Source organism: Callionymus lyra, chromosome 13 (genome assembly GCF_982586985.1).
Source record: "Callionymus lyra chromosome 13, fCalLyr1.hap1.1, whole genome shotgun sequence".
In the NCBI taxonomy this organism is placed as follows: domain Eukaryota; kingdom Metazoa; phylum Chordata; class Actinopteri; order Syngnathiformes; family Callionymidae; genus Callionymus; species Callionymus lyra.
Window position 1 is genome coordinate 23,151,071 of NC_141830.1, and position 26,227 is coordinate 23,177,297.

Consider the following 26,227-nt stretch of genomic DNA (forward strand, 5'->3'; position numbering starts at 1 on the left):
CTGTTGTCTCTATCTCAAGTTGTTTCATTGTGGAATTAAAATGAATCTGTGACAGTTTCATGTTGAACAGATGAAAGGAAAATAACTGAAAAAAAAGTCAAAAACCTATTGTGAGGTTTGTAAAAAGGGTTTTAATCTAAAACAGACACTGATCCATGAAGGGAAAAATGTGTGTGCAGGAAGAGGGGAACCTCAGGTGACCCCCTCATTTCCATTCCACCCTCTTTTCAGATGCTTTCTTAACTTCTTTTGGTCTCTTCCTGTCAACTTGACAAATTCACAATCTCACCTCCTTCTCTTCTGCTGCCGTTGACCAAAGAAAACCAACAAATAATCCAAACAAACATAAGGAAATGACCGTCAGTTAATTGGAATATAATGTTGTCTTCAGATTTCTATAATAAGTTGACTGTAGAAATGTGGGAAAAGAACATTAGGAACGCTCCCCCACTTTGCCCCTTTTAGCTGTAATTTATTCGCAAACCAGCTTGTCCTCCGTGAACTCATCGCCTTACAGATGGGTAACCGTGGTGACTGTGGCAGCATGGCGACGCACTGGACTGAATCGCCACGGTAACGCCTGTCTTTAGAATCCATTGCCGAGGACAGAGTGTGTTTAAGCGCTGCTGAGATCTTTTATAAAAAAAACTACCAGTGATCGCACAAATACTTCTTCCTTTTAATACCACAGCAGTACTTCCAGTACAACTACAAGTCTCAAGAGAAGTCAAAGTATACGTCTCTCTACTACTTCAATCAGTAGTATAGTCGATGTTGGGAAACTTCCCTCTGACTGGTGAAAGGCCAGTCTAACTTAACTAATGCTAGACTCTCCTATTCACTCACTGACACCAGCGTCTCAACCAAAACACTTCAATCATGCCCGGTTTTTACAAGGAGTTCCAAATTATTTTGCCTTTTTTCCACTGACTGTTGACTGTTGCCAGGGGCTGCAGGGTTTAGATCCAGATCCCGGAGCTTAACACCATCTCGAAACTTGTGTTGTCCGGCCTGGTGGGACCTATGTTTGCATCCATTCCTGCCCTTGTTCCAGTTGGCCGCCGGTCTGACCGACCGCTGGTGCCCCTCCACCACTTAATCTGAGGATTACTGTCAGGACAGTATAGCAGACTGGTTCGCCCTCTCCTGGGGAGCAGGAATCTGTGTGTACGTACTGGAGCGCACGCTTCAAAGCATCTGAATTTCTACATCATTTCAGCTAATAACACCTTTTAAAATATTTATTCAGGTTTTTGCAAATCACAGATCTTTCCTTTATGGTGAATTGGAAGTGATAAGCAGAGCATGACATTAAAAGCGTTGCTTGTCGTGAAGATTGGCCGATCATTTCCTTTTCACGAATATACAGACATAATGAGTTCCTCAATCATTTCCCTTTTCTTTGTTCAACACCTTCCCGCTTGTGTGTGCGTCAGTCTGCGAAGTGTCTTTTGTGTCCAGTTCATGATCTTGTGAGTCTGAAAACGTTTTGAAATGTATTTAAAAGGATTCATTCATTTTCTGCTGCTTAATCCCTTATGGGTGTGGCTGGAGGGAGCTGGAGACTATCCCAGTTACATCGGGCAAGAGGCGGGGGACACCCTGGACAGGAAACCGGACTGTCGTACGGCACACAAAGACACACAACCATTGACAAACACACTCATTCCTACTGACAATTCCCAGAGTTCCCATCAACATTTTTATGTTTTTGGACTGCGGGAGGAAACCGGAGTAAACCCACGCAACACGCCGAGAACATACAAACTCCACACAGAAAGGTCACAAGTTGGCTCCTTCCTGACCTGGAAGCGAACCTACAACCTTCTTGCCGTGAGGCGATCCAATCTGTAACATATTCACTTCATTCATTTCCTTATTGAACTGATTCCCTTCTTACTAGATGATGTGTTGATTCTTCAACAACTTCCTGTTACGATATTACTACGTATTCTTGAGAAACACTGGGTCAACCAATGACTCATAGAGGTTCCATTCTACTGTCGTTGATCTGGTACTTTTCCCGCCTCTATGTTTTCATAAATGAACAACTGTATGATGAAGCTTCTTGACCCGAATAAAACACACAATAACCCGTAAAACTGCAAGGTCAACAGTGGCTTGTGACCAAATGTTACCTCCTCCTTCTGCTTCTGGGATAATCTCTTTATGTAAAATACCCTTGGTCTGGTTCGAATTGGGCTAAAAGGGATTAGCTCAAAGTTGCTGAGTCGCCACCATACCTTAACCCAGGGAACCCCCCTCAGATGCGTGAATAAAAACAAGATAACGTCGGAAACAAGGTCGTCTCGGAGGTATTATTGTGGTTAAAAAGGGAAAAGACTACAAAGTACTGCTGCACGCCCGTAGAAAAGATACAAGTACTGACTCCTTGAGTATCCTTTTAATCTAATATCTGGTCTTATGTGTCAAGGATTATCCGAGTCACAACATTCAGAAGTCAAGCTAAAGGTCTATTTACATGAGAAAACTTGCTTTGTGTCTCTCCTGAGTTTGTTTGAAACATAATGATCCTTTCATAGCTCGGCTCTCTCGTGTGATATTCTCTCACACCCAAGCCTCACACACTCAATAATGGTCCGGGGGAGACAGAAACGCAGGGATGGGGGGTCTCTTTAGTCTCATGCTTCAGTAGTGATTTGTCAGGAGGGCATGAATGGGCTCCTTCATCAGCTACGGAGACCAACATTCTGTGTGTGTGTGAGTGTGTGTGAGTGTGGGTGCGCACTAGCGGGGGTCCAGCCCCAGATTCAAGTTGTACGCCTCCAGTAGCCCGGTTGCTCCTTTGTATGAGGCCACCATTGGCAGTTCCTCACCAGCCAATCAGGCTCCGCATTACTTCACTCTCTGACGGCGGCGCTGCCAAGTTGGACCGCATTCAAGAACCCCCTAAAAAGAAAGGTAATTTCAAAGAGCAGGAAAAGGGAACAGAGAGAACAATCGCCAGGGTGTACAAACAAATGGACATGGGTTCAAGTAAAATTTGATTATTTCCCCTAAATACTGAACAATACTGTCTTAATTAAATACTGGGTGTCGTAGAAGCATAAACAACAACCATGCTCGCGAGAATGGTTTGGTTTGAATCCCAGATGGTTTGATGAGCTTAATATTCCTACTGGCTTCTTTAACCTTCATCTCCAGTTGGACCATAAAGATAGAGGCTTCAGGGGGCTCGGGTACACATAACACAGTTACACACGTTTATACAAATTGACACGTAGAATAGAAATGTTTGGTATCAGGCGTTCTGCACATACCGGATTGGTCATCCATTTGAAATAGTTTATAATGTGTTCAGTTCCTATGCAAAAGCAATTCCTAAATCATGGCTTACCGTTTCACGCAGCGGGGTCTCGTACCTAATCCCCGATAATGGAGAGATTACTTTAATTCCGATGTCTCGTTTCTCATGGTGCCTCGAGACAAAAGTATGGTACTTTGAGACTTTATCCTTGCACTTCATTTGAAAGACCCTTAAGGCCTGAAACTCTGCATATGGTGTGTCTCACCACTTGTCTTGACAACTAACCCGGACTTCTGGCTACTCTTCAAAAACCTTATTTGACGCCATCAGTTAAGCAATAACCTCAAATGACCATGAAGGTCATCTCCTCATCTGACAACAGGATCTAAGGCAGATCTGACATGACTGTGATTCCTGGTCTTGATCCTATTGGAATAGTTTGTTTCCTCGAGTGTTTATCCCTGTGTCGCATTTTCAGCCACCCCTCGAGAGACTAGTGCCTGAGGTGCAAGCATGTCACTTGCCAGGAGGAAAACGGTTCTTCTTCAGGCACTTGGCGAGACTCCTACTGGTTTTCTCGTCGGGTTTCTATTGGGAGTATTAAAAAAAACAGTTTAAACTTGCCAGACTTTCAACTTGCCTTACAGCTAAACATGGACTAAACTGAGTCAGTAGTTGGGTGACTTAGGCCAGTCTGTCAAACTGAGCCTGAGAAACATGGGTATTTGATATGTCTCTAGTTCAACACTGCAGAAAACTGAACAAAAAATGTTTCCTTCAACTGAGAAAAATCTCTAAACTAAGGAAAATGTTGTCACAACATGATCTGGAGCTTGTAGTCCATGTGTTTGTGTTTTCTTGTTTAGACTATTGTAAAAGTTTATGTTTGTGTCTAAACAAGAAGGATCTGTCTCGCTTACAGTTAACACAATCTCTGCAGCGAGAATTCTGACCTGCTCTAGTAGAAGAATTCACATTTCTACGATCCTTAAAATTCTTCACTGGCTTCCAGTTCCTTTCAGGATCAATTTTAAAATTCTGGTTCTTACTTTCAGAGCCATTCATGGTCAGACCTTCCATCATTGATCTGATCCAGCCTTACACCCCAGCTCGGGCTCTGAGGTCTGTGGATCAGAATCTACTGATGGTTCCTGAACACGCCAGAGGAGAGAAATCCTTCCAGACTGTTGCTCCTAAGCTTTGGAACGATCTTCCTCTGTGTTTGATGATCTACTGACTCCTTCAAGAAACATCTTACGACATTTTTATTTGTGCTTTTCCCTGATTTTCTGGGACTTCTGTGTTTGTCTTATGTGTCTTGATGTGCAAAGTACAACTTTTAACTGACTAGGGTACCTAAAGGGAAGTAAAATGTCTAATTTAGCAACAGGAATTCCTCTTGCTTTGTTAACTACTGAACAGATTGCTAGAGGACACTCATTTTAGGTGTAAAGTGGGCAAAAACCACACCTCTCAGACCTCAACTTGCCCCTTCGAGTTCAAGAGGGTTGAGTTTGTGTCTGGGTGTGTTTGTGCGATCGTAGTAGGAATGTGTTGGACTCGTGCCAGCCATTGACATCCCGACTGGCATGGATGAGTCTCTGCTCCAATTAAAGCTTCACCTCACAAACCATTTCCCACTGGAGTAAACCTATTGTGGACGGAAACAAAGGCTGGATAATTGTGGCACTGAATTTCGTGAGTGGAGGGTGGGGAAAAATTGAGTTGCATGAAAGTGTTGAGGAATTTGCCGTTGAGCCTTTTTACGTGTCATTGTGTAAAGTTTAAAAAGTGGACCGTATTAGCATAAATGTCTTGTGTATATACAGGATAAGTACTTGAGTATACTTCACTAGGTGTCGAAGTCTTTGAGGAGACTTTTAATCACTGTCTGAGTTGACGGTTGAACAGTTGCTAACAGAGAATCATGGAGTGTAAAAGCGTCTTTTTTGATGTGAGAGAAAAGTATTGTCAAGAAAACCTCACTGTATACAAGAGGTTTGATTTGAGCCTCAAACCTGCTGTTAACATCAACCACAAAACCTGTAACAATACCAAACCTGTAACTGTATATTGTTGAGAGTAGACTAGGGGGTGGGGTGTCCTTACTGTTAATCTCTTAGCTCTTCCCTCAATCTGTGCATCCCTCCACCCCCTTTCTCCTGTCTGCCATGTTACCCGGGTCACCGGGTTTGGCCCTCAGACGGGCCGGTCCAGGAGGAGCGAGTGTCTTTGATCACTGCGGGGGTCGAAGCCCTTTTATTCCACCTGATCAGCACTGTACTGACCTGTGGACTTGAACCCCCCCTGCCAGATGAAAGTAGGGGCACCCAAGGCTCCCTAACTTGTCAAACCCTTTTACCTACAAGTCAACCAAGAGGAGAGACTTAGCAAGGATCTAAAATGAATGTTTCCCTGAAAAATGTGTGACTAAGACCTAATGATTTTTTTGGGTGTAAATTGAAGAAATCTTTCTCTGGTGGACATGAGTTTTTGACATGGTTTTGCCACCACCTGCTGGTTAATCTCTGTATTGCTCGAGAATATAGGTTGACACGCCATCATAAGGACTTTTCTTCTAAACCATTTTTGATAGGTACTGGCCATTGCGTGCCTTAAGATAATATGCATGCATTTTATTGCTTTTTTTTTATCATCAGTGACACAGCAAACAATCGATTCAAAAAGTACTTACTCCACATGTGCTCTTTAAACCGAGCTACCTCGATCTGGCCAGTCTCATTTCAAGCAGCGATTCTCATCTCTGGCCACCAGAGGCCGCCGCAGGAAAGAAATATTGCTCCTAGGTCACTGGAGCGACTCTGACGTCACTATTTAGAGGACTATACTCAATTGACCGCATGTTTACCTGCAAAGGCTCGAGAATAGTTAGGGTTAGTAAACGTTTTACAGTTTAAATTGACATAAATATGTTGTTATTGTGGTTTTAAACTGCCTCTATTTTACTTTATTCATTCATTTATTTTTATCTTATGATTAATTTTATGCTTTACACAAATGATGTTTCCTTACCATCATTGTTGTGAAGATGTGTGTGTATATAATTGTATTTATATATTTAAATGCATTTCATACAAAAAGCAACGTTTAACAAAATATAAATGTCAGGTGTTAAATTCATGACTTTCCCAGAATGCACTTCTCTCAGGGTCTCGAGGGTCTCGGTGGTCCGGTGGCTCTTGTGGGAGCAGGAACAAATGAAGGATGCTCTTCAGGAAATGACAGCTGGGCCACGAGCACACCAGAGCTCATCTCTCATGCAGCTTCACTGTTATTTAATTCAGCGCTGGAGCTGACGACGACCGTCACACACCAAGACCCCTCTAACCCCGCCCCCTACTCGACCTCTCTTCGGGGTCATGAGTGTTATTTGCTCAGCTGATGAAGACGACTCCCACTTCCTGCCACGAATCAATAATAAACAAATGTGGATTAAAAAAAAAACAGTAAGTCTCAATAAGACACCACTCAACATGTCTTTAATTGTACCCAAGTGGCAGAAACCTTCAGAGAACCAGACTCAAGCAGCAGTCAATTTAATCTGTTTTTGCATCTCAACAATTCCTTATGATTTGAGTCTATTTTCTTCTTTAGTTTTTTTTATTTAAACACAGCTAGACAGGAAGTGAGTTGGACTCATTGCGTAACAATAAATGGAGTTCTTACAAAGACGTTGATTCTTTTGACAATTCCATGTAACAATTCTTGTTTTTTCTTCTACAATTCTACGTTTTTCTGTTGAAATGTAAGTTCTTCTACTATAGCAAGTCAGAATTCTCGCTGCAGATTTCAGTATCAACTGCAGGTGAAACAGCTCCATGTAAAAGATACACTGAAGGAGCCCAGGAAAGCCAGCTGACGCATCACGCTGATGAGTCTAAACTATTGTTTTTGTCACCTCTGACTTTCAAGCACCATCGTCCACATCTTCATTCACTGCTGAGGATGATCGATGAGGGAACCGAGAGTTCAGGTTGCAGATAAGACTCATTAATTCAGCTGAAGTGCAGCTGTCTGGACGCCACTGAGCAGGTGCCACTTTCTCCAGCCCCCCCTCATCTGAAGAACCCCCCGTCATCCTTCCACCACCACTTAACTCGCCATTTCATCCGTCCAGCCATTAGCCTTTTACAGCCAGAAAATCATGATGTCATTGATAATCTGCATAAGAGATTGAAGTGATGCTGCTTCAACACTTCCTTGTGCTCCGACACCCTCAGGCCACTGACCACTGCAGGACGTCCTGTCTATATGTCCCTCATCTAACCTCTGAGATGTTATTCTCACTACCGGTGACTATAATGAATTTTAAAATGTGAATATAATCTTAATATTTATAATGTCGGTAACAGAACCATTTAAAAATGTTTTTAAAATAATCTTTTATTTAAGATGAATAAAAACAAATGCATTTGTATAGAGGTAAAATTATTTATATTTTTGAATATTCTGACTTTTAACAAATGTGTTTTCTTTATTAATCAATCATTACTATTGTTATACATTTAGTTTCGATAAACCAGATGTGTCCAAATGTGTTTGCATAATTTAAAAAAGTATAAAAACAAATGAATTTGTTTACGGTAAAATTATTTATATTTATGTGAATATTCTGACTTTTAATGTTTTTCTTTATTAATCCCATTTTTATTAAATAGTTACTTCCATTATACTTTTAGTTTCAATAAACATTTCAAATGTGTTTAGATCATTTACAAAAAGTATAAAAACAATCACTCCAATATCAAATAAACAGAATCAGAATGAGAAAACATTTATTGCCAACATATACATTTGTTGTGGTGCATTTACAAAATATGAAAATTAAATATTACAAATTAGATCAAAGGGGATTCATAAAATACAATACAATTAAATAAAAGAATATACATTAACATATAATGGTAAATAAATAATGAATAAAAAATAAAATGCATTAAATTATATGGATATTGGGATATAACCCCCAAACAGAAAGAAACATTCCACTAAATAATTGCTATTCTTGACTTTAAGTCGTCGATGATTTAAGGCGGCAGAAACTTAAATAGTCGCAGAATCTTTAGTAACAAGTGAGCTGTCAATCAAACGCTCCCGAAGCGAAGAATGGCCGTAAGAGAGAATGATTTGCAAACATCTGCTCTGTCACCACCAGCAGGAGGACTGAGGCCTCTCGCATCCCTCCAGGCTTCACCCCCTCCTCCTCCTCCTCCTCCTCCATCCCCCATCCTTCCATCCAACCCTCCATCCTTTCATTTTCCGCCTCCAGCGACTAACCTTCCTCACCCCTCCTCTTTTTATTCACTTCCCTCCTCCTTCCTTTTTTGGTTCTCTCCCTGCATCTTTTTTTTTCAAATATCTGTTGCCTTTCTTTTTCCATGCTCCTCCCCCCTCCTCACACACTCGCCCTCCCACCCCTCCCCCCCTCGCTGGTGGCGTCCATACACCGACCAGAGCGTTTACTTTCCCTGCGAAACAGACGGCAGGAAGAGGAGCAGAGACGGTAATCCCCTCATCTACCCCACCCACTGCTGTCCACAGGAAAAAAAAAAAAAGAAGGGAACAAAAAAAAGGACGTGGAGAACAGGGCAGATCCCGGAGCAGGTAGGGGAGCTCCAACCAGTTGAGGCGTCCGCTGCGAGGCAGCATCAGGACCAGCGGCATCCATCGCGTCGCGGACGCTGTCGTAAAGGCGGGACGGTGATGGAGCAGGTGGTGCAGGGGAGCTGCCGCATTGTCTGACCGGTGATGCTGTCGTCGTCATTGTGCCAGAAAGAGAAAGAGAGGAGCGGCTTTGACATGGAGGGAGGCGGCTGTCTGTCGCCCGACAGCTCCGGCAGCTCGGATCAGCAGGTTGGACGTGTCGCCTGAGGCCGGGGCCGCGCATGGAGGGAGAGAAAAAAAAAAATCGCCAAAGAAAAGTTGAATATGGAGTTACATATGCTTGGCGTCGTTTGGATTTAGTTCACCCGGGCCTTCGCTGGTTCTGATCCGAGAGCTGAGATTAATAATTGAACAGTATTCGTTCGACCCGGTCGCCAAAGATGACTCACCTACAGGCAGGACTCTCTCCGGAGACTTTGGAGAAGGCCAAGGTGGAGCTGAAAGAAAACCCAGACACCCTCCACCAGGACATCCAGGAGGTCCGGGACATGATCATCACCCGGCCGGACATCGGCTTTCTCAGGACAGACGACGGCTTCATCCTCAGATTCCTGCGAGCCAGGAAATTCAACCACTTTGAGGCGTTCCGTCTGCTGGCACAGTACTTTGAGTACCGGCAGCAGAACCTGGATATGTTCAAGAACCTGAAAGCCACAGACCCGGGTATCAAGCAGGCCCTGAAGGATGGATTCCCAGGAGTCCTGTCCAACCTGGACCGATATGGCAGGAAGATACTGGTCCTGTTTGCTGCCAACTGGGACCAAAGCAGGTAATAACTAGATCCACGTTAGCATCTCAGATGTAAGGGTCGACCCGAGGCCTGGACCAGAGGGAAGTCCTGACGAGACATGAGAAGAACTCAAAGTCTTATATCTATCTTATATCTGAGCAAGATTGTTAGACCATCTCTTTAAACCAGTCTCTGGTTATTGAGTTACATGTCAATCTCTGACACACAAAGAACAGATGAAGCTACTTTAGATTATTTGAATTTCCCCCTTTTTTAGAAAAGTTTCCTTTCTGTTTTCTTATTAAATTCCCTTCAGCAACATATAAGACATATTTAAAAAAGCAGATTATGACTATACACTTATTAAATCTGGAATTATATCTTTGGTGTGCTAAAAAAATTGGTAGTTTTTTTGCTCCACGTCTTGCGTTTAGTGCGGATCGGTATCAAATACCTTGCGGTACCAGTACTGGTCCCAGGACCGGGGGTTTGGACCACTGCGCTAGAATCATTTCATTCGTTTAAGTGAAGTTTTAGTTATTCTTAGCTATGTTTAAAACAACAAAAGAAAAAGAAAAAGCCAAAGAATATTTTACGATAATTTTAATTGAACAAAATAACATACATTCTTTGGCAATAAAACATATGATTTTAATTATGCTTTTGGCTTTTGAATTAAAATTAAAATAAACTAGTGTTTGTGAAGTTTAACAAAACACACTTTCCTGATGGTAATTTAATTAATAAACAATCCCTATCATCTACTAACGTGTAAATGAGGATCTTTGATTTCAAATTGAACCTAAACAACAGTTACTTTTAGAATATAAACAGAGATGTGCTGAAGCACCGACAGATTGTGTATCATTTCATAATCATCATTTGTTACGCAACAAAATATCGTAATTAAGTATTAAAAAAACAGTATCTTAAATAGTACAGAATCGTTAGGTTTGTCAAACTAAAACGGTAAGAAGATCAGTAAAGATCATGAGTTTATCGTGAAAATATATACTTGGTCTTGCTATTAAAAAGAAAATGATCTGCAGCTTCATGTTTCTCTAAACTACAAACTAAGGAAGCTAATTGTAGTTAGATTTCAACTTTTACTTTAAAGATAATCAACAGTCATTACACGGTAATTTCAGGAACACAAATACATATACAGGTAGTGTGTGTTTAGTTTGAGCTCATCTCCGGCTGTCACTCCTCCCAGATACACGTTCGTGGACATACTGCGAGCAATCCTTCTGTCTCTGGAAACCATGATCGAAGACCCGGAGCTGCAGGTCAACGGCTTCATCCTCGTCATCGACTGGAGCAACTTCACCTTCAAGCAGGCCTCCAAACTGACGCCCAGCATGCTGCGTCTCGCCATCGAGGGGCTGCAGGTAAGAGAGAACCCACCCGCCGCCGGTGATGACGGACCGTTTTTCATATACCACCATCACTCTGTCGCCATGGCAACTGGAGCCAAAAGGAGTCCAATATCTTCTCTATCTGGCTTGATCAGACCTCTGGTTCCGCTCGTGTCTGTGTTCCATGTTCACGCTCAAGTTGTGGCGTTAGGAGGCAGTGGGAGGAAATAATGACGTCTCCATTTTGATTGCGGGGCGTTCTTTGAGCGGCTGGTTTGCCAGACGGATGATCCGAAGAGAACTGTTTCTCTTGTCATTCTGTTTGTTCGGCCAATTGTGCTGCAGATTTCTGCTCTTCTTTGTCGTCACCTTGAGAGTGAGCGGAATATCAATGAGGTGCACACACGTCATCAACATATAGACTTTCTAAAGCCTTCCAAGGGAGTCCCACAAAGTTCTGGATTTGTCTAAAAATGAACTTTAAACTAAGGCATTAATTATCATTAAATGTCTTCCATCAGAGTGTTGGGGTTCATTTCAAAGCTCAAAATATCTGCGAACATGTATTTAATAATCACAACGACAATAAAAGCAAATCGATGGTGGTGGTTCCTATGACAACAGGGGAGGTGTGACGAGAATTGGATGTATAACCAATATTTCCTTCAATTTCAATCGGTACCGGCGTAGTTTGTTCAAGAACTTTTTAAATCCTCTCCTAGATTGCAGTAAGTCCCTCATCATGACCATGTTTTTAACTTAAACATAAAGTTCTACCCCCTCTGAAATCTTAGCGAAGGAGAGGATACGAGAGCGTATCTAATCGTAACGTAATAACAATGGTAAGACAACATCCTGTCTTGTACTGCTTTCTGCGACTGAAACGTTTATTGTAATATAGTGGGGTTTTTTTTACCGTAATTTGAACGATTGTTAAACATCTATATCTAACACTTGTTTATTTGCTCCTAATTATGTTCTAAAACTATTCTTCCGTCCTCCCCGCCACTAACTTTTCATCAACTCAAAGTTGAAATATTAACAGTAAAAAATACTTTTATGCTCAACATGAGTCAAACTCCATATATTAAAATAGGTGGCAGAAAAGAAGAAGGATCTAAAGGTCGGTCCGTGAAAATATGGCTGGCATTATGCTTTATATCATAATACTACTGGGATTATTATAATTGATTCATAAGCAGGTAATGACAAATAATGAAGTTTAAAAATGTGCTAGAACGACTGATGTCTGGAGAAGATGCTGGTTCCTGTCCGAGCAGATCAGAACCGAGCCCAGGCATCAGACGGATGTTAAAAGCTGTGTTTTTTTTCTGGTGAGGAGGTTAAAAGAGCGTCTGACCCGACTTTCTTCTGCTTGACCGTTTGCTGCGACTCACTCGCTTAACTTCACTTACTGCTTCATTTTCTGCTCGGGCCCCGAGGATCACGTTCCGACCGGACCTCTGGTCAGACCGTGGCGGGCTGTCGACCCACTAGAGCAGATAATCGACTTCTAAACGTTTGGACGGAGAGCATGAAGTGAATATTTGCTCTTCGTCTCTTGTAAAACTCTTTATTTACTGCCATATATTGACGTGGCTGGAATCGTTTGCTTCTGCCTTTTTCCAGACTATGACTTCAAAGAAACAATTTCAGCCACAATTCAGTGTTTTTCATGTTTCTCTGAACGTTAAATGATCAGCTTCATTCGCTCAGATTCCCCCAGTGTCCCACAAAATACTGCTGCACTAACCTGAAGAAAATAAGTGTAATAGGAAGGACGTGAGTACTATGTAAGTACTGAATCAACCAATCAAGAAAACTTCCCTTTTTGTCAAATTTAAAGTTTTCTGCAGAGCAAGGTGGACCTGGGCCGATCTATGGAGAGATTAGCTCTTAACTCTGGAACTTCTCAATGTTTTAGTTTAATCATATAGCTTAGTTCAATATAGTAGAGTTCAGTATGTTTTAGTATATTCGAATGTAGCATGGTTTAGTATAGTAAAATATAATATAGTAGACTTCAGTATAGCTTAGTATGTTTTAGTATATTCACATTTAGTATAGTTTAGTATAGTATAATATAATATACAGTAGTTCAGTTCAGTATAGTTTAGTATGTTTTAGTATAGTATAATTTAGTATAGTTTAGTATAGTATAATATATTATAGTACTGTTCAGTATAGTTTAGTAGGTTTTAGTATAGCATAGTTTGGTATAGTATAATATATTATAGTATAGTTTAGTATAGTTTAGTATGTTTTAGTATATTCAAAAGTAGTATAGTTTAGTATAGTATAATATAATGTAGTTCAGTTCAGTATAGTTTAGTATGTTTTACTTTATTCAAATTTAGTATAGTTTATTATAATATAGTACAGTTCAGTATAGTTTAGTATGTTTTATCATAGTAGGCATAGTTTAGTAGAGTAAAATATACTATAGTATAGTTCAGTATAGTTTAGTTTGTTTTAGTATATTCAAATGTAGTATGATGTAGTATTGTATAATATAGTACAGTTCACTATAGTTTAGTATGTTTTAGTATATTATAATATAATATAGTACAGTTATGTATAGTATAATATAATATAGTACAGTTCAGTACAGTTAAGTATGTTTTAGTATATTATCATATGATATAGTACAGTTCTGTAAAGTTTAGTATCTTTTTGTATAGTAAAATGCAGTATAGTAAATTATAGTATAATATTGTATATTACAGTTCAATATAGTTTAGTGTGATTTAGTATATTACTATTCAGTATAGTTAAGTATTGTATAATCTAATGTAGTATAAAGTTCACTATAGTTAGGGTTTTCAAGTTAGTAAAATGCACTATAGTTAAGTACAGTATAATATTGTATAGTACAGTTCAGTGTAGTATATATTGTAATGTCTCTACTGGAATTGTTACTCTGAAACCTCTTTAAGTTAACCCAGAAGTAACAAAGAGCAAGTGTTAAACTCCAGATTCTGGAAAAATCCTTGAGAAAACCTCAAAGATGTCTTAGTCCTGAGTTTTTAATCCCTGTACAACATTTTAATCCATCAGGATTATGACAACGTGCTTTTGAGTCTGCGTTTTAACGCACCTTTCTAAAAACTGTCAAATGATGGTTTTACTGGAAGGGATTTTTTTTTTAACTTTCAGACTTTGAGGGAGAGTCTGAAGAAAAATAACAATACCAAGCTTTACAGTAGTGCAGAACATTTTTGTTGACGGACATATATTGTGAAAGATAATATACTTTATTAGAAAGAAGTATAAATCAAGGTTTTATTTCTCCTGATGGCCACGTGCAGGAAGTGTGCCGCCTCCTCCTGAGGTCATCCGTCACTTCCTGATCCCATCTGACCACTCGTCATGGACGTGTCACTCACACAGATAAACGAGCCATCGGTCACTCTGACAGTTGACAGACTGAAACAGTGAGCAGCTGACGTCGCGTCACAGACTCTCAGTCCGGTTTGCATCTCCTCAGAACCTTCTTCATACAGCAGGAAAAAACAAAAACTTCCCGTTTAATCTTTTTATTTATTAAGCTTCAATTGTTAAAGGATCTCTAATCATTCATTTTAATAAAGGAATTAATGATTTCTAAACTTTAAGATGATGAAACCAGCTCGACCAGATTTTTTTATTTTATTTTTATGTTGTATTTAAATGATGGATTTGCTATTTAATCTCAGTGAACTCAGCGCGTGTCAATAGAAAATCCCTGTGGAGTTTCCACTTTTGTTCTCTTCACACTGCAACCCTGACTCCTCCCACTCCAACACTTCCCCCCATCTTTCTTCCCAGACCTCCATCCTCGTCCAGCAGAAACAACACACGTACCTCTGATGAAGACATGGACACAAAGACACACTTTTTCAGACAAGAATGAAATGCATCGATCTTTATTTATACGGATGTTTAACACACAATACAACAGCAGTCTGTGACACACTTGGTTTAACAGTGTCAACTAGACACACACTAACACACACTTACACTAATGAGACGGAATATTGCACTTGTTGTGTCTCAACATAAATTACATCCTTGTCATCAACCACCCGTTCCATGACACCCTCCTCTTCCACTTTCTCCCCCACCTCATCCCTCCCTCCTCAGGTTGCTATAGCAACACGTCAGGCTGCCCTCTCCTCCAGATGGGATCCCTTTTGTTGTGTGTGTGTGTGTGTGTGTGTGTGTGTGTGTGTGTGTGTGTGTGTGTGTGTGTGTGTGTGTGTGTGTGTGTGTGTGTGTGTGTGTGTGTGTGTGTGTGTGTGTGTGTGTGTGTGACAGCATATGTGCGTGTGTGCGTGTGAGAGCTTGTGTGTGAGTGTTTTCTTCCATCTTTCTTCAAACTAGATGTTTCGCTTTTATTTAAACAGAGAGGTTATTAAAGTATAGTTTAGTACAGTACAGTACAGTACAGTACAGTACAGTACAGTACAGTACAGCATAGCATAGTAGAGAATAGTATAATATCGTATATTATAGTATAGTATAGTTTTCTGCATTATAGTATAGTATAATTTAATTAAATATAATATAATGTCATATAGTATATATTTGTTTAATATGGTATAGTATAGTTTGTTGTATTATAATATATTATTGTTTAGTATAGTATTATTGAGTATAATATATTATAGTTTTGTGTATTATAATATATTTTTGTTAAGTATAGTATAATTGAGTATAATATAGTATCGTTTTGTTAAATATAGCATAGTTTTGTTAAATATAGCATGGTATAGTTTTGTGTATTATATATTATTGTTAAGTATAGTATAATTCAGTATAATATAGTATAGTTTTGTTAAATATAGCATGGTATAGTTTTGTGTATTATAATATATTATTGTTAAATATAGTATAATTCAGTATAATATAGTATAGTTTTGTTAAATATAGCATGGTATAGTTTTGTGTATTATAATATATTATTTTTTAGTATAGTATAATATAGCACAGCACATGTCAGTATTGTACAGTTTGATATAATAAGGTATAAGTTAGTATAATATAGTATAGAAAAATCCAGGTATAGTATAAAATAATATAATATTGTACAGTTCAGCATAGTTTAGTATGTGTAAGTATAGTGAAATGCAGTATAATTAAGTGTAGTATAATGTAGTTTAGTATAGTTCAGTATAGTATATATTGTATTCTCACTACTGAACAACCAGATGTTTCTTTTGTGCCCTAAAAATCTTTCCCCCAGAAGTCCTGAGGCAGCTCTGAGTTTCATCCATTCAACTATATTTAACCTTAATTAAATATTTTATATTTAGAACGGATGCTAGGTTTCCTCTCTCTAATCCCACTAATCACATGCGCTCCACTAATAGAACTCGTGAAGTAACCGTGAAAGAAGAAAGTGTGAACCCGGCACTTCCTGTCCGTGCCCGGGTTATCTCGGCTCACATAGCTGGAGGAGGCTGAACGATGGTGAGCACAGCTCGGACTGATAAGAGCGACGTGTGCTGATGTCAGTTTATATCTGCTGCCAGTTTCTCAACACGCTGTTCTGCCGCCATAATTACCGAGAGAGCGTCGCCGCCGCTAAACAGTCGCCTGTTTACACACTTAACCCTCCTCAGCGGGATTAGAATGGCGGCTCCTAAAATATCCTAATGAGGAAGAAGAGTGTTCCAGTTCAATGGAACAAATTAAAAATAATTTAGTTTGAATTAAAAAAAGATTTATGTAGTGCTTATTTTTAACTGATTGACTGTATAATTCTACTATGATACAGAGTATTTTCTCTTGTGTTGCAGAAATACTACTTCTACTTCTAATTACTACTTTACCCTTTTCAACCATTTCTAAATATCTGCTCTGGTGAAGCTTTGGTGTTGTTTTGTGTGTGTCACATCCAAAATCTCTTGGCACCGGGTCAAGATACAAAACACCCGGCATCAGCCTCGAGTCTGATCACATGACCTGTTCCAGATAGACAGAAGCCCAGGAGTATTTAACGGGTATATATCCATAATACATCTATGTGTATTTCCCATTATTGCTCCCAGTAAGTGGAAGTTTGTTGGCACTGAGAGAAAATGTATGCTGGATTCCTTTTGATGTTGCCATGGCAACCCTGAAACATCGAAAGTAGGGCATATCGACTTTGATTTCGAAGATAAAATCTGTTTTTACAACACATTGTCGTGCCAAGTAATGCAAACATTTGCACATTACGTAAATACCAGAACTACATTTTGTCATTAGTGTGCGTCTAGTGTTTATTATAACATTACTTCTTACTACAACTAACCATGAAGTATTTAAAAATACAACTTTGACAGTATTAGTGGCGACTAAGACTAAAAGTCTACAGACACGGTTCACATGTGACAGTGTATGATGTGGCCTCTAATAACTTGTATTGATTCTCTTCAAATACTACTAACCCAAGAAAGTTTTCCTTTCAACACTTTCACCTGAGACTTTTACGAAAAATACCTTGATTACAACCACTGCAACTGTACTAGACAAAAAATGTTTATAATAATAAATGATAATATCTCTATAATTACTAATAAAGGCCCTATATGGCCCTATATATTTTTTAAATGGTGTTTCTGTCTCCCCTCGTGTTGGAATAGTGTAACTGCAACTTCATACATTTCTTGTTTTGGGATAAATCCTCTCATAAATCCTCTCATTTTCTTATCTTATGTTCCTGGTAACATCTTACTAGTAAGTCTCTCACTAGTTAATAAGAAAACACGTTCTCTGAGCCACTGATCAGTTTCGTGGTCATGTGACACCCACAGACTCTCTGGGCAGGTCGTCCAGACAATGAAAACCGTCGGAAATGTACTAAAAAAGTCATGGCTAATATTGTTTCATACTTTCTCTAATGATTAGTCTAACAAACAATGTGCAAATGTTACATATTGTAGCTTTAATTCTAAGAAACGACCACATTATTACAGTTTCATTAGGTATGGTTGTTGACCTCCCTGCCTTTCCTGTGCGATGACACTGGTTTATTAGGCATCACGCTCCCGAGTAAATATCCTGCAAATATAAATCCACTCTAATCCAACATGGCAGTTAGTAGACTGTTACAGAGAAGGTTTTTTTACTGTGCCATCGACTGGATTTGTAAAAAGTGCCAACATTGCAGTTTCGCTGGCTGTCACCTTCACTTACATCCTTTTCTGTTCCTGGAGCTTTTCTGGTGCAGTTCAGACATTTATGAACGATACACGTTGATACGATGAGTTACGATGAGGTAATATAATACTTTAAAAATATTACAAAGAACAATGTCGTGTTTAAAGTGAGCTACAAATGCAGGTTCAATTTTTTAATTGTAAAAATTGTTTCTACCTTTACTTCAACCTAAAATGTAGATCCAGAGATTACAATAAAATCCTGGACATGGTCTCAATTCATCACTACTGTCTAATGTAGTCTTCCAAATCCTCCGGGTCACATGTGGATCTGTGGATCTGTGGGTTTCTATGAGTCCACTTCACCCCCCCGGGCTGCACTTTACATGCACAAACTTGAGTGGTCTCTTACGAATCTCATGGACGTGAAGCGACAAAGCTCGACCCCCATCAGGCTCATTTCAGCTCCAGAGACGCCGGGACAAGTCTTAAGTCGTGGGACACATGTAGAGGAGGAGACAACTCGTGCCACATCTACTGTCATCATCTGCCAGCCAGTGAAGCATCGCAGCACAGGAAGTTAAGAAAGAGATTGTATTATAGATGATTTATTGATGTAGAAAAGGGTTTTTTAAGACGGATTGATTAAATAAATGAAAAGGTTTGGGCGTCACCGGTCGGCTCTGAAGGATCCCTGATGGAAGCGAATACTGCTCTGCGGGGGCATCTGTCAAGTCGCCGCTTCGCTGGCGTATCATGTGGCGGCCTTGAGTCGTCCCCGGATGTCATTTCATGCCCACGAAACAAACGCAACCTTCCCTGCATCTTCCCGGTCAGCAGCTGAGGCTCGGCTTCATCATCAGAGCACAAGTTGAAGAGCAAACGAACTACGTTGTGTTTGTTTATACGCTGATGATCTAACGATGACCTCCATATGTTCACCTGAACCGGCGCCATGTTGTAGAGATTCCATTTCATTCCAGCTGTTCCGGCTTCACCTGATCTGTTGTGTAACTCACAGCCCAAATCCCTCATGTGAAACCTCCAGACAACTTTAGTTCACTTCCCGAGGACAAGTATAGCAGCAAGAGAAGCAGATTCAATATTGAGTAGAAACGGATCTAGAAAAGCACTGAGGTACTGAGCACTGTACCTACTCCATGGTGCTCATTCAACACGACTTTAAAACGGCATACAATAATGTCAAAAACAACCTTTATGGTTGAGTTATTATGAGGCTCACAGCCAAAAAAAAAATCCCTGACTTGCAAAGGAAGCAGAGAAGGGTGAGATCACCAAACTTCTACAACAAAACCACCGACTGAGGCAGTATTTGTGAAACTACAGTCACATGACAGTTGTTTGACGTCATATATAATTTTGTTTTCTGTGTTATAAAAAACTAGTTCTCTACAAATCTAGGCGCTGAGAAGCCACATAAGTGTCGAAACCTTCAAAATTTCCAAATCCAACACCAACACCACCAAAAGGTCGAATCTTCTCTTAAGAGAACATTTATTATCTGTTTATTATTATTGACCGATCATTATTTTGAAACGGTCCAATCAGTGCGGACGAAAACGAGTAGTAGTCGCAGGTGGTCGAACAACAAAGTAGTTTAAGAAGTATTAACGTTAGGAACATAAGAAGTCGTCACAGTGGATTTTGGAGAAGGTTCCGCCAGGGGGCGCTAGGGTAGCCTCAGAAAAATGTAAAACAAAATATTTAATATTATATTTAATAAAGATTCATGTAATCTTTTTTTCTTACCATTTTTCCTGAACGTACAACACGAAAACTGTATTGATCTTCGAATTATCAATTTTCCGATTGTACCAAAACACACCAACCTGGATGTTTGAACCTGTTACCAAGAATTTTGAAGTTGAGAAGAAACATGAAATGGATTCTGGCCAACACTCCTCTCATGGTCATGATCTAAACTTCTAAATACTATTCACCAAGTATGGCTTTACAGACATGTACAATGACCAGGATTGCCAGCAATACTTAAGGAATAATAAATATTGAAAAGTAAATAAACACACTCTAAAAGTTTATTTTTGTTTGCAAAGGGGACGGTGGGGGGGGCGGGGCTTGTTATTTTGCTAGCAGTGCTAGCAAGAGTATCGCTAGCATGATGGTTATGTGTTGGAGTCGGGAATTGTGTTGGACACAAGCGTCGAACTCAGACACATTTTATTGCCAGTGTTGTTTAATAATATAAATGAAGAAAAATAGATAATTAAAATACAATAAATGACTTTAATAATCTCAGTGTTTAAGATAAGATAATACGCTGAGTGTCAACGCAAGTCATTTTATTATTGACACAATGTTCAAACACACGTACTCATGAGTCTTGTGGAGGCCAGATGTGAGACGTGGCAGAGGCGACATCATCAGTAATCGTGTTCGCTGCCGTCTGTGATCCAATAATGAATTATAATCTGCTCCGCCAGACGACGAGTCCAACCATGTTTGTGTTCCACCGTCTGACCCAGACTTCCCCTCCCGACACACACACACACACACACACCCTCGCCTCGCCCCGTCAATTCTCAATGGGACCCGATGAGACACTCAAGCTGGTCCTTCTGTTTTGCTCCCTGATTATTCTCTGTGAGCGTCGCTCCGGGTTCGCTGTCCTCAGCTTCTGTTTGGAGGGAATTTATTGACAATTTGTGCTTCATGTGTCCCTGCAGGACAGTTTTCCGGCCAGATTTGGCGGAATCCACTTTGTGAACCAGCCGTGGTACATCCACGCTCTCTACACCGTCATCAGACCCTTCCTCAAGGACAAGACCAGGAAGAGGGTGACTCACTCACTCACTCACTCACTCACTCACTCACTCACTCACTCACTCAACTTTGAAGAGTTTTAATCCCATTTATTACAATTTTTGTGATAATAATCACCCAAAGATACACTTTGTGTATAACAAATGGCTTTTTAAGTAGTTTTGCCAAAAAAATATTTTCCAAAACAAATCTTTGAGCTGCATGTCTTTAAAGTGCACTTGAATAGTTACTTGGATGTGGATCAGCACCTCCAGTTGTTCAACTTCAAGGCATAATAATTCACCCAAAATTAAAATTTTACTGCTCACCCTCACGTCGACTTAGGGTTGGGAGAATTCTCCGATTAATCCTTTGGGAATTACAGGTAGATATGTTTTTCATATAACGGTCACAACTGGAGCTCATTAAAATGCTCGTCTATAATGTCGCACCTGCAGTCACGACATTAGAAATATCTCCCAAAAAATTAAATTAGTCTATATTTCAAGGTTCTTTTTAGAGGGAATTTAAATATATCCTTTTTTTTCATTAGAATTTAGGGTTAGCTATCACATTAAGTATAAAACATACACTTTTACTAACAATAAAACACTCTAATTAACCACCAAGTTCTCAAACAACAGATTTTCGTTCTCATAACGGTTCCTCCTCTTCCCAGATCTTCATGCACGGCAACAACCTCAACAGCCTCCACCAGCTCATCCACCCGGAGATCCTGCCGTCCGAGCTCGGCGGGATGATGCCGCCGTACGACATGGGCACGTGGGCGCGAACGCTGCTGGACCACGCCTACGACGAGGAGACGGACTATTGCCCGGAGTCCTACAGGTTGTCGGTGCAGGACCTGGAGAGAGACCTGGACAAGAACATGTCGCCCAAAACCATGAAGAGGTGAGGAGGCCGGGTCTGGAATCAAGTTCTGAGTCCCTGAACTCACAGTTTGAGTTCAGTGTGTGTGTGTTTAGCGTCAACATCTCAGGATCAACCTCCCACTCTGACGTGGAGCAGAGGATGACAGTAGCTCACGACTGAATGAGTCTGTCGTTCCTCTAGCGTTAAAAAGAACAAACAAGTCGGACGATGATTCGGCTTCTCACACCTACGTTCTCCTGCGAGGAGGATCTGAGGCTCTGCTTCCACACGACTGAGTGTGTTTGACATTTCACGAAATGTTATTCCCTTGTTCAGAAGTGAGTGTCTGCTGGCGTCTGAACTCTGTGGCAGTTTCAAACTACTCAAGACACTCAACAACAAACTACCAGTTTGGTGTTGAGTGTGTGTGTGTGTCTTGGGAACTTCTGTTTTAGTTGTTGTTCAGGTTTAGCGTGTTATAGTAGGGTTGTAAAGGTGCAACAATCTGGCTATTGTATCCGTATCACGCTACAGGGCCAAAAATACAATGTATTGCTAAATATTCCATGTGTACTGTAGTATCGAGGATATATTTGTAGTATTGTCGAGTACTTGACTCTGGTGTTGCAGAATTTACAGACTACATGACTCTTGATGAAGTATATGTCCAAACATCAGCTTTAAAAGCTGCTGTAGTACCTGTATCCTCTCGTTCTCAGTCATCGCCGTGAACTCACAGGATTTCATTGTTCTGTCTATCTTTGAGCTGCAAAGGACGCAATGACTTCTGCCATCAAGTGGCCGAAAGTGTAGTTACAACTCAAACAGCTTGTTAAGTTTTAATAATAAATATATATATATATATATATATATATATATATATATATATATATATATATTTTTTTTTTTGTTTTAAATTAAAATAAAAATCATTAAAAAGCTATTATAAAAATATAAAATGTGACTAGAAAGAAAAACTCAATAGAGCGCTGTTGTATATCGATACGGTTTTTAAGTGTATCAATATTTTCTTAAACCCTTAGTTTATGTTTGACTATTGAGTCATACATTTGTGTTACAGTGTATGTTTGTTTATTTCTGTGTTGTGTATCAATGTACATTATATTTTTGTTAACATCCACACCTGTGTGTGTTTGTTTGCTGTAAATATTTGTGTGCGTTCATGTTTGGTTTTAATCGACGATGTCTTTGAAGTCATTCGTCAAGAATGACTCAAGCAGTTGTTGTTCTTTTGTATAATTTTAGTAGAGTTGTCGTTCAGTAGTTAGTTTGTGATTGATCACATATGACGTGTGGGTCTGTGGAGATCTTTGTGAGGGGGTACAGTCGTGTCGAGCGTGTGCAGTATGTGTACAAGCAGGCCTACCAGGATTTTGAATTTTCGTGGTCGTAATGTTACGGCTGATTGTTCCTCTCTCTGTGCTCAGGTCTCAGTCGGTGGTAGAGCCCGGAGTTCTGAAGCGACCCGACAAAGTGAAAAGTGAAGAGGACAACATGCAGCCACTTCTATCACTGGACTGAACTCGCACGACACTTACCTGTTCTCCAGGAGCGCCTGCGGCCCCCTCAGAGTCAGACTCTTCTGAGCGATGAAATATTTATTTATCTATTTGTCAAGTGCCAATTCTGAACAGGAAAGACGACGAGATGGAACTGGGAGAGCAGCGTAAGGGACTGTGTTGTACTGAGAAACTCCCTTTTCTTTGGAGACGCTCCGGAGAGTGTCGGGACTGGACATGTCGCCTCCGCTGGATGTTCATCTCTTGGAACTAGCACTCTGCCCTTTACAGGACGCGACAAGCGAGCGTCGCCGTGGTTCATCTCCTTCACTTCCCCCTCCGGTGTTCTGCACGCCGGAAGTTGATCCTCCTCCGGAGCGCCGCTGTCACAACAGTGAGTCCAGTAGATGGTATTTTTTACTTCGCAGAGTCAGAGTCACAAACTAATAATTGATATCGTGGGATATTCTACATTTATTTATGAGGATTATTTGCATGTTTTGATTTCTCCAGAAGCGTGTTGGTGACCATCATTATTTTCTTTAATGATTTCATCCACAAAATACTTTGAATGAAAATGAATTCACGTCATAACATCCGGCGATTGACACGTCAACATGTTTTTAGTGCTAAATAAACCGTTTCAGTGCCACACTAAAGTATTATTACAACACATTTCTTTATGTTATTTTTTTCGTGGCCTCGTTTTTATCCTCGCTCTATCGTTGTTCATATGAGATAACACGTAAAGTCAAGCTTGTCCTGCGTCTGCCCCTGGGCTTCCTCTAAAAAGAATCCTGAAAAGTTTTTGTTGATATGTTCAAATAATCCTGCTGGTGATAATTTACACCTAATAGATATTTGAATTCTCTGTCATTATTTAATCTATTTATTATTTTTTCAAACATACTTTCAATTTTACTACCTTGAAATTAATTATCTCTTTTTACTTTTTTAAAGATTTATTTTTTTCCCGCTTAAATATCACATCTTTTAATATTGAAAATAACGTGAAATGACGCAATATTAAAACAATCTTTTTAAAGCTTATACTATTATTTAATTATCTACACCGATTATATTAACTCAAATTCTTTTATTTTCCTCCTTTTTAAATGATTTTTATTTGCCCCCCCGTTTGTAATGTGACCCCTCTGGAAACTTCATTGCCCGTTTCAGCTCTACTCCAAGCTTCTCCCAGATGACCAAGCTGTTCATTTTTATGACAGATCACCTCCTAAGATCCAAATCCACTCATAAAGCATGAGGAATTACTTTATTTAAAAAAAAAAAATGTATCTCATTTTTGCCATTTTATGAATATAAATTCTTGGGTTACAATTTTTAGTATTTTTTTTTTTGTGAAATAAACAATCTCGGATATAATTAGGGAAGTTTAAAGGTGTGATAAACAGCGAGCAGTGAGAGGATCAGACTCAGGGTCAGAGGTGGGCGGGGCCGGGGGGGGGGGGGTGACGGATGGACAGGCGGGCGAGCAGATGATGCTAAGATGGCCGACGGGGACGAGTGGCGAAGGCGTCGAGCTGCGACCGGGGGAGTTAGCTGGATGTTAAACGCTCACACCAGCGCACAGACACGTCTGTTGCTCGGCAGAAGCTGCAGGACGACAGTTCACCCCCCGAGCCTGAGCGAGAGGAAGCTGTTGAATTAAAGAACTAGAGATAACCTGAGCACTTCCTGTTCGCCCTTCAGTATATCACCCCTCTTAGAATCGACATCGTTTTCTCATTCTGACATAAATACACATTATAACTTATTATTTAAAGCTGTTCGTTTAGATCTCAATTTTATTAGTTACAGTTCATAATGCAAGCTTTGTCATCTCCCTGAGGCTTGGAGTAGAGCCACATAAATCCAGTGGAAAACCAATCCTCCAATCCAAGGGACTACGAAACGCCGTAGCGTTTTTTTTTTTTTGTTTGTTTCTTTAAATGTATCAAATGTACACAAAAACACCACCTTTCACACTGAATCCTGCACTTTGAATGTTCTTTCTGTGATGTCAAGTCTCAACTGTCGAATGAGCCTTTTCTCTTTATTTATCAAAACAAAATGGCAGCCATGTTGGTTCTTGGTAAGTTTCATTTCGTCAGCTTCGGTAGAACTCACCATCAAACACCATCCAGGCAATGCATCTGTGACGCTAATGTTACTCATTCACTTAAGATAAACAAAAATCAATGTATAAAGTAATGAATGTGAACTGATGTTGAGTATGTTAGCCATGTAGCTAAGTTGCTAAATCATGACATTTACACAAGAATGTTCATCTGAAATTCAAACACGATTAGCTTTAAACACACGATTGTCGCGAACGCATCCGTTATGTAAGCACTGCTGTTAGCTTTGAATGTCCATTAGAATATTTAAAGGTTTCATCGTCGATTATCACATTTGAATGTAAACGGATAAATTAAATGGATCCAAACGATGCTCGGAACATGCTAGCTTTGTTAGCGCCTATGCCCGTGTTTGCAATTCACACAAACAAATCGTAAACATATTTTAAAGTCACATTTGCCTAAAAACAACTAGTTTATATCATTAAACCAAAAACATTGTCCGTTAAATTAAGCTCAGCTGTCTCCAGTGAAAGCCTGTGGGGGGCGCTATTTCTGTGTGGTCATAGTATTTTTTCAAAGTATTACTGCATTTTTGATGAAAGGTGTAAACAGAAATACCGAAAGTTTACGATAAGCTTCATTTGCTGTCATGTGTTGTTCATCTTTAAGAATTTGGAGTAAAAATGTCTATTGCTATGTTGATTATATTTTTAAGTTTTTTTTAATAATACTCTTTGACAATTGGTCATCGAAGCTTATGTTGCGATCATTGACAGTATTAAACAATTTAAAAGTGTATGTGAA

At 39.8% G+C, this 26,227-nt stretch overlaps 1 protein-coding gene across 1 annotated transcript; it reads left to right on the forward strand.

Annotated features, from left to right (window-relative positions):
- The first annotated feature begins 8,526 nt into the window (after positions 1–8,526).
- clvs2 (clavesin 2) lies at positions 8,527–24,752 on the forward strand. The gene is made up of 5 exons (XM_087806153.1): positions 8,527–9,722; positions 10,900–11,074; positions 20,871–20,981; positions 21,626–21,858; positions 23,268–24,752. The coding sequence occupies exons 1-5, from the start codon at positions 9,334–9,336 to the stop codon at positions 23,359–23,361; spliced, it is 1,002 nt and encodes a 333-aa protein (XP_087662279.1). The 5' UTR covers positions 8,527–9,333; the 3' UTR covers positions 23,362–24,752.
- The last annotated feature ends 1,475 nt before the right edge of the window (positions 24,753–26,227 follow it).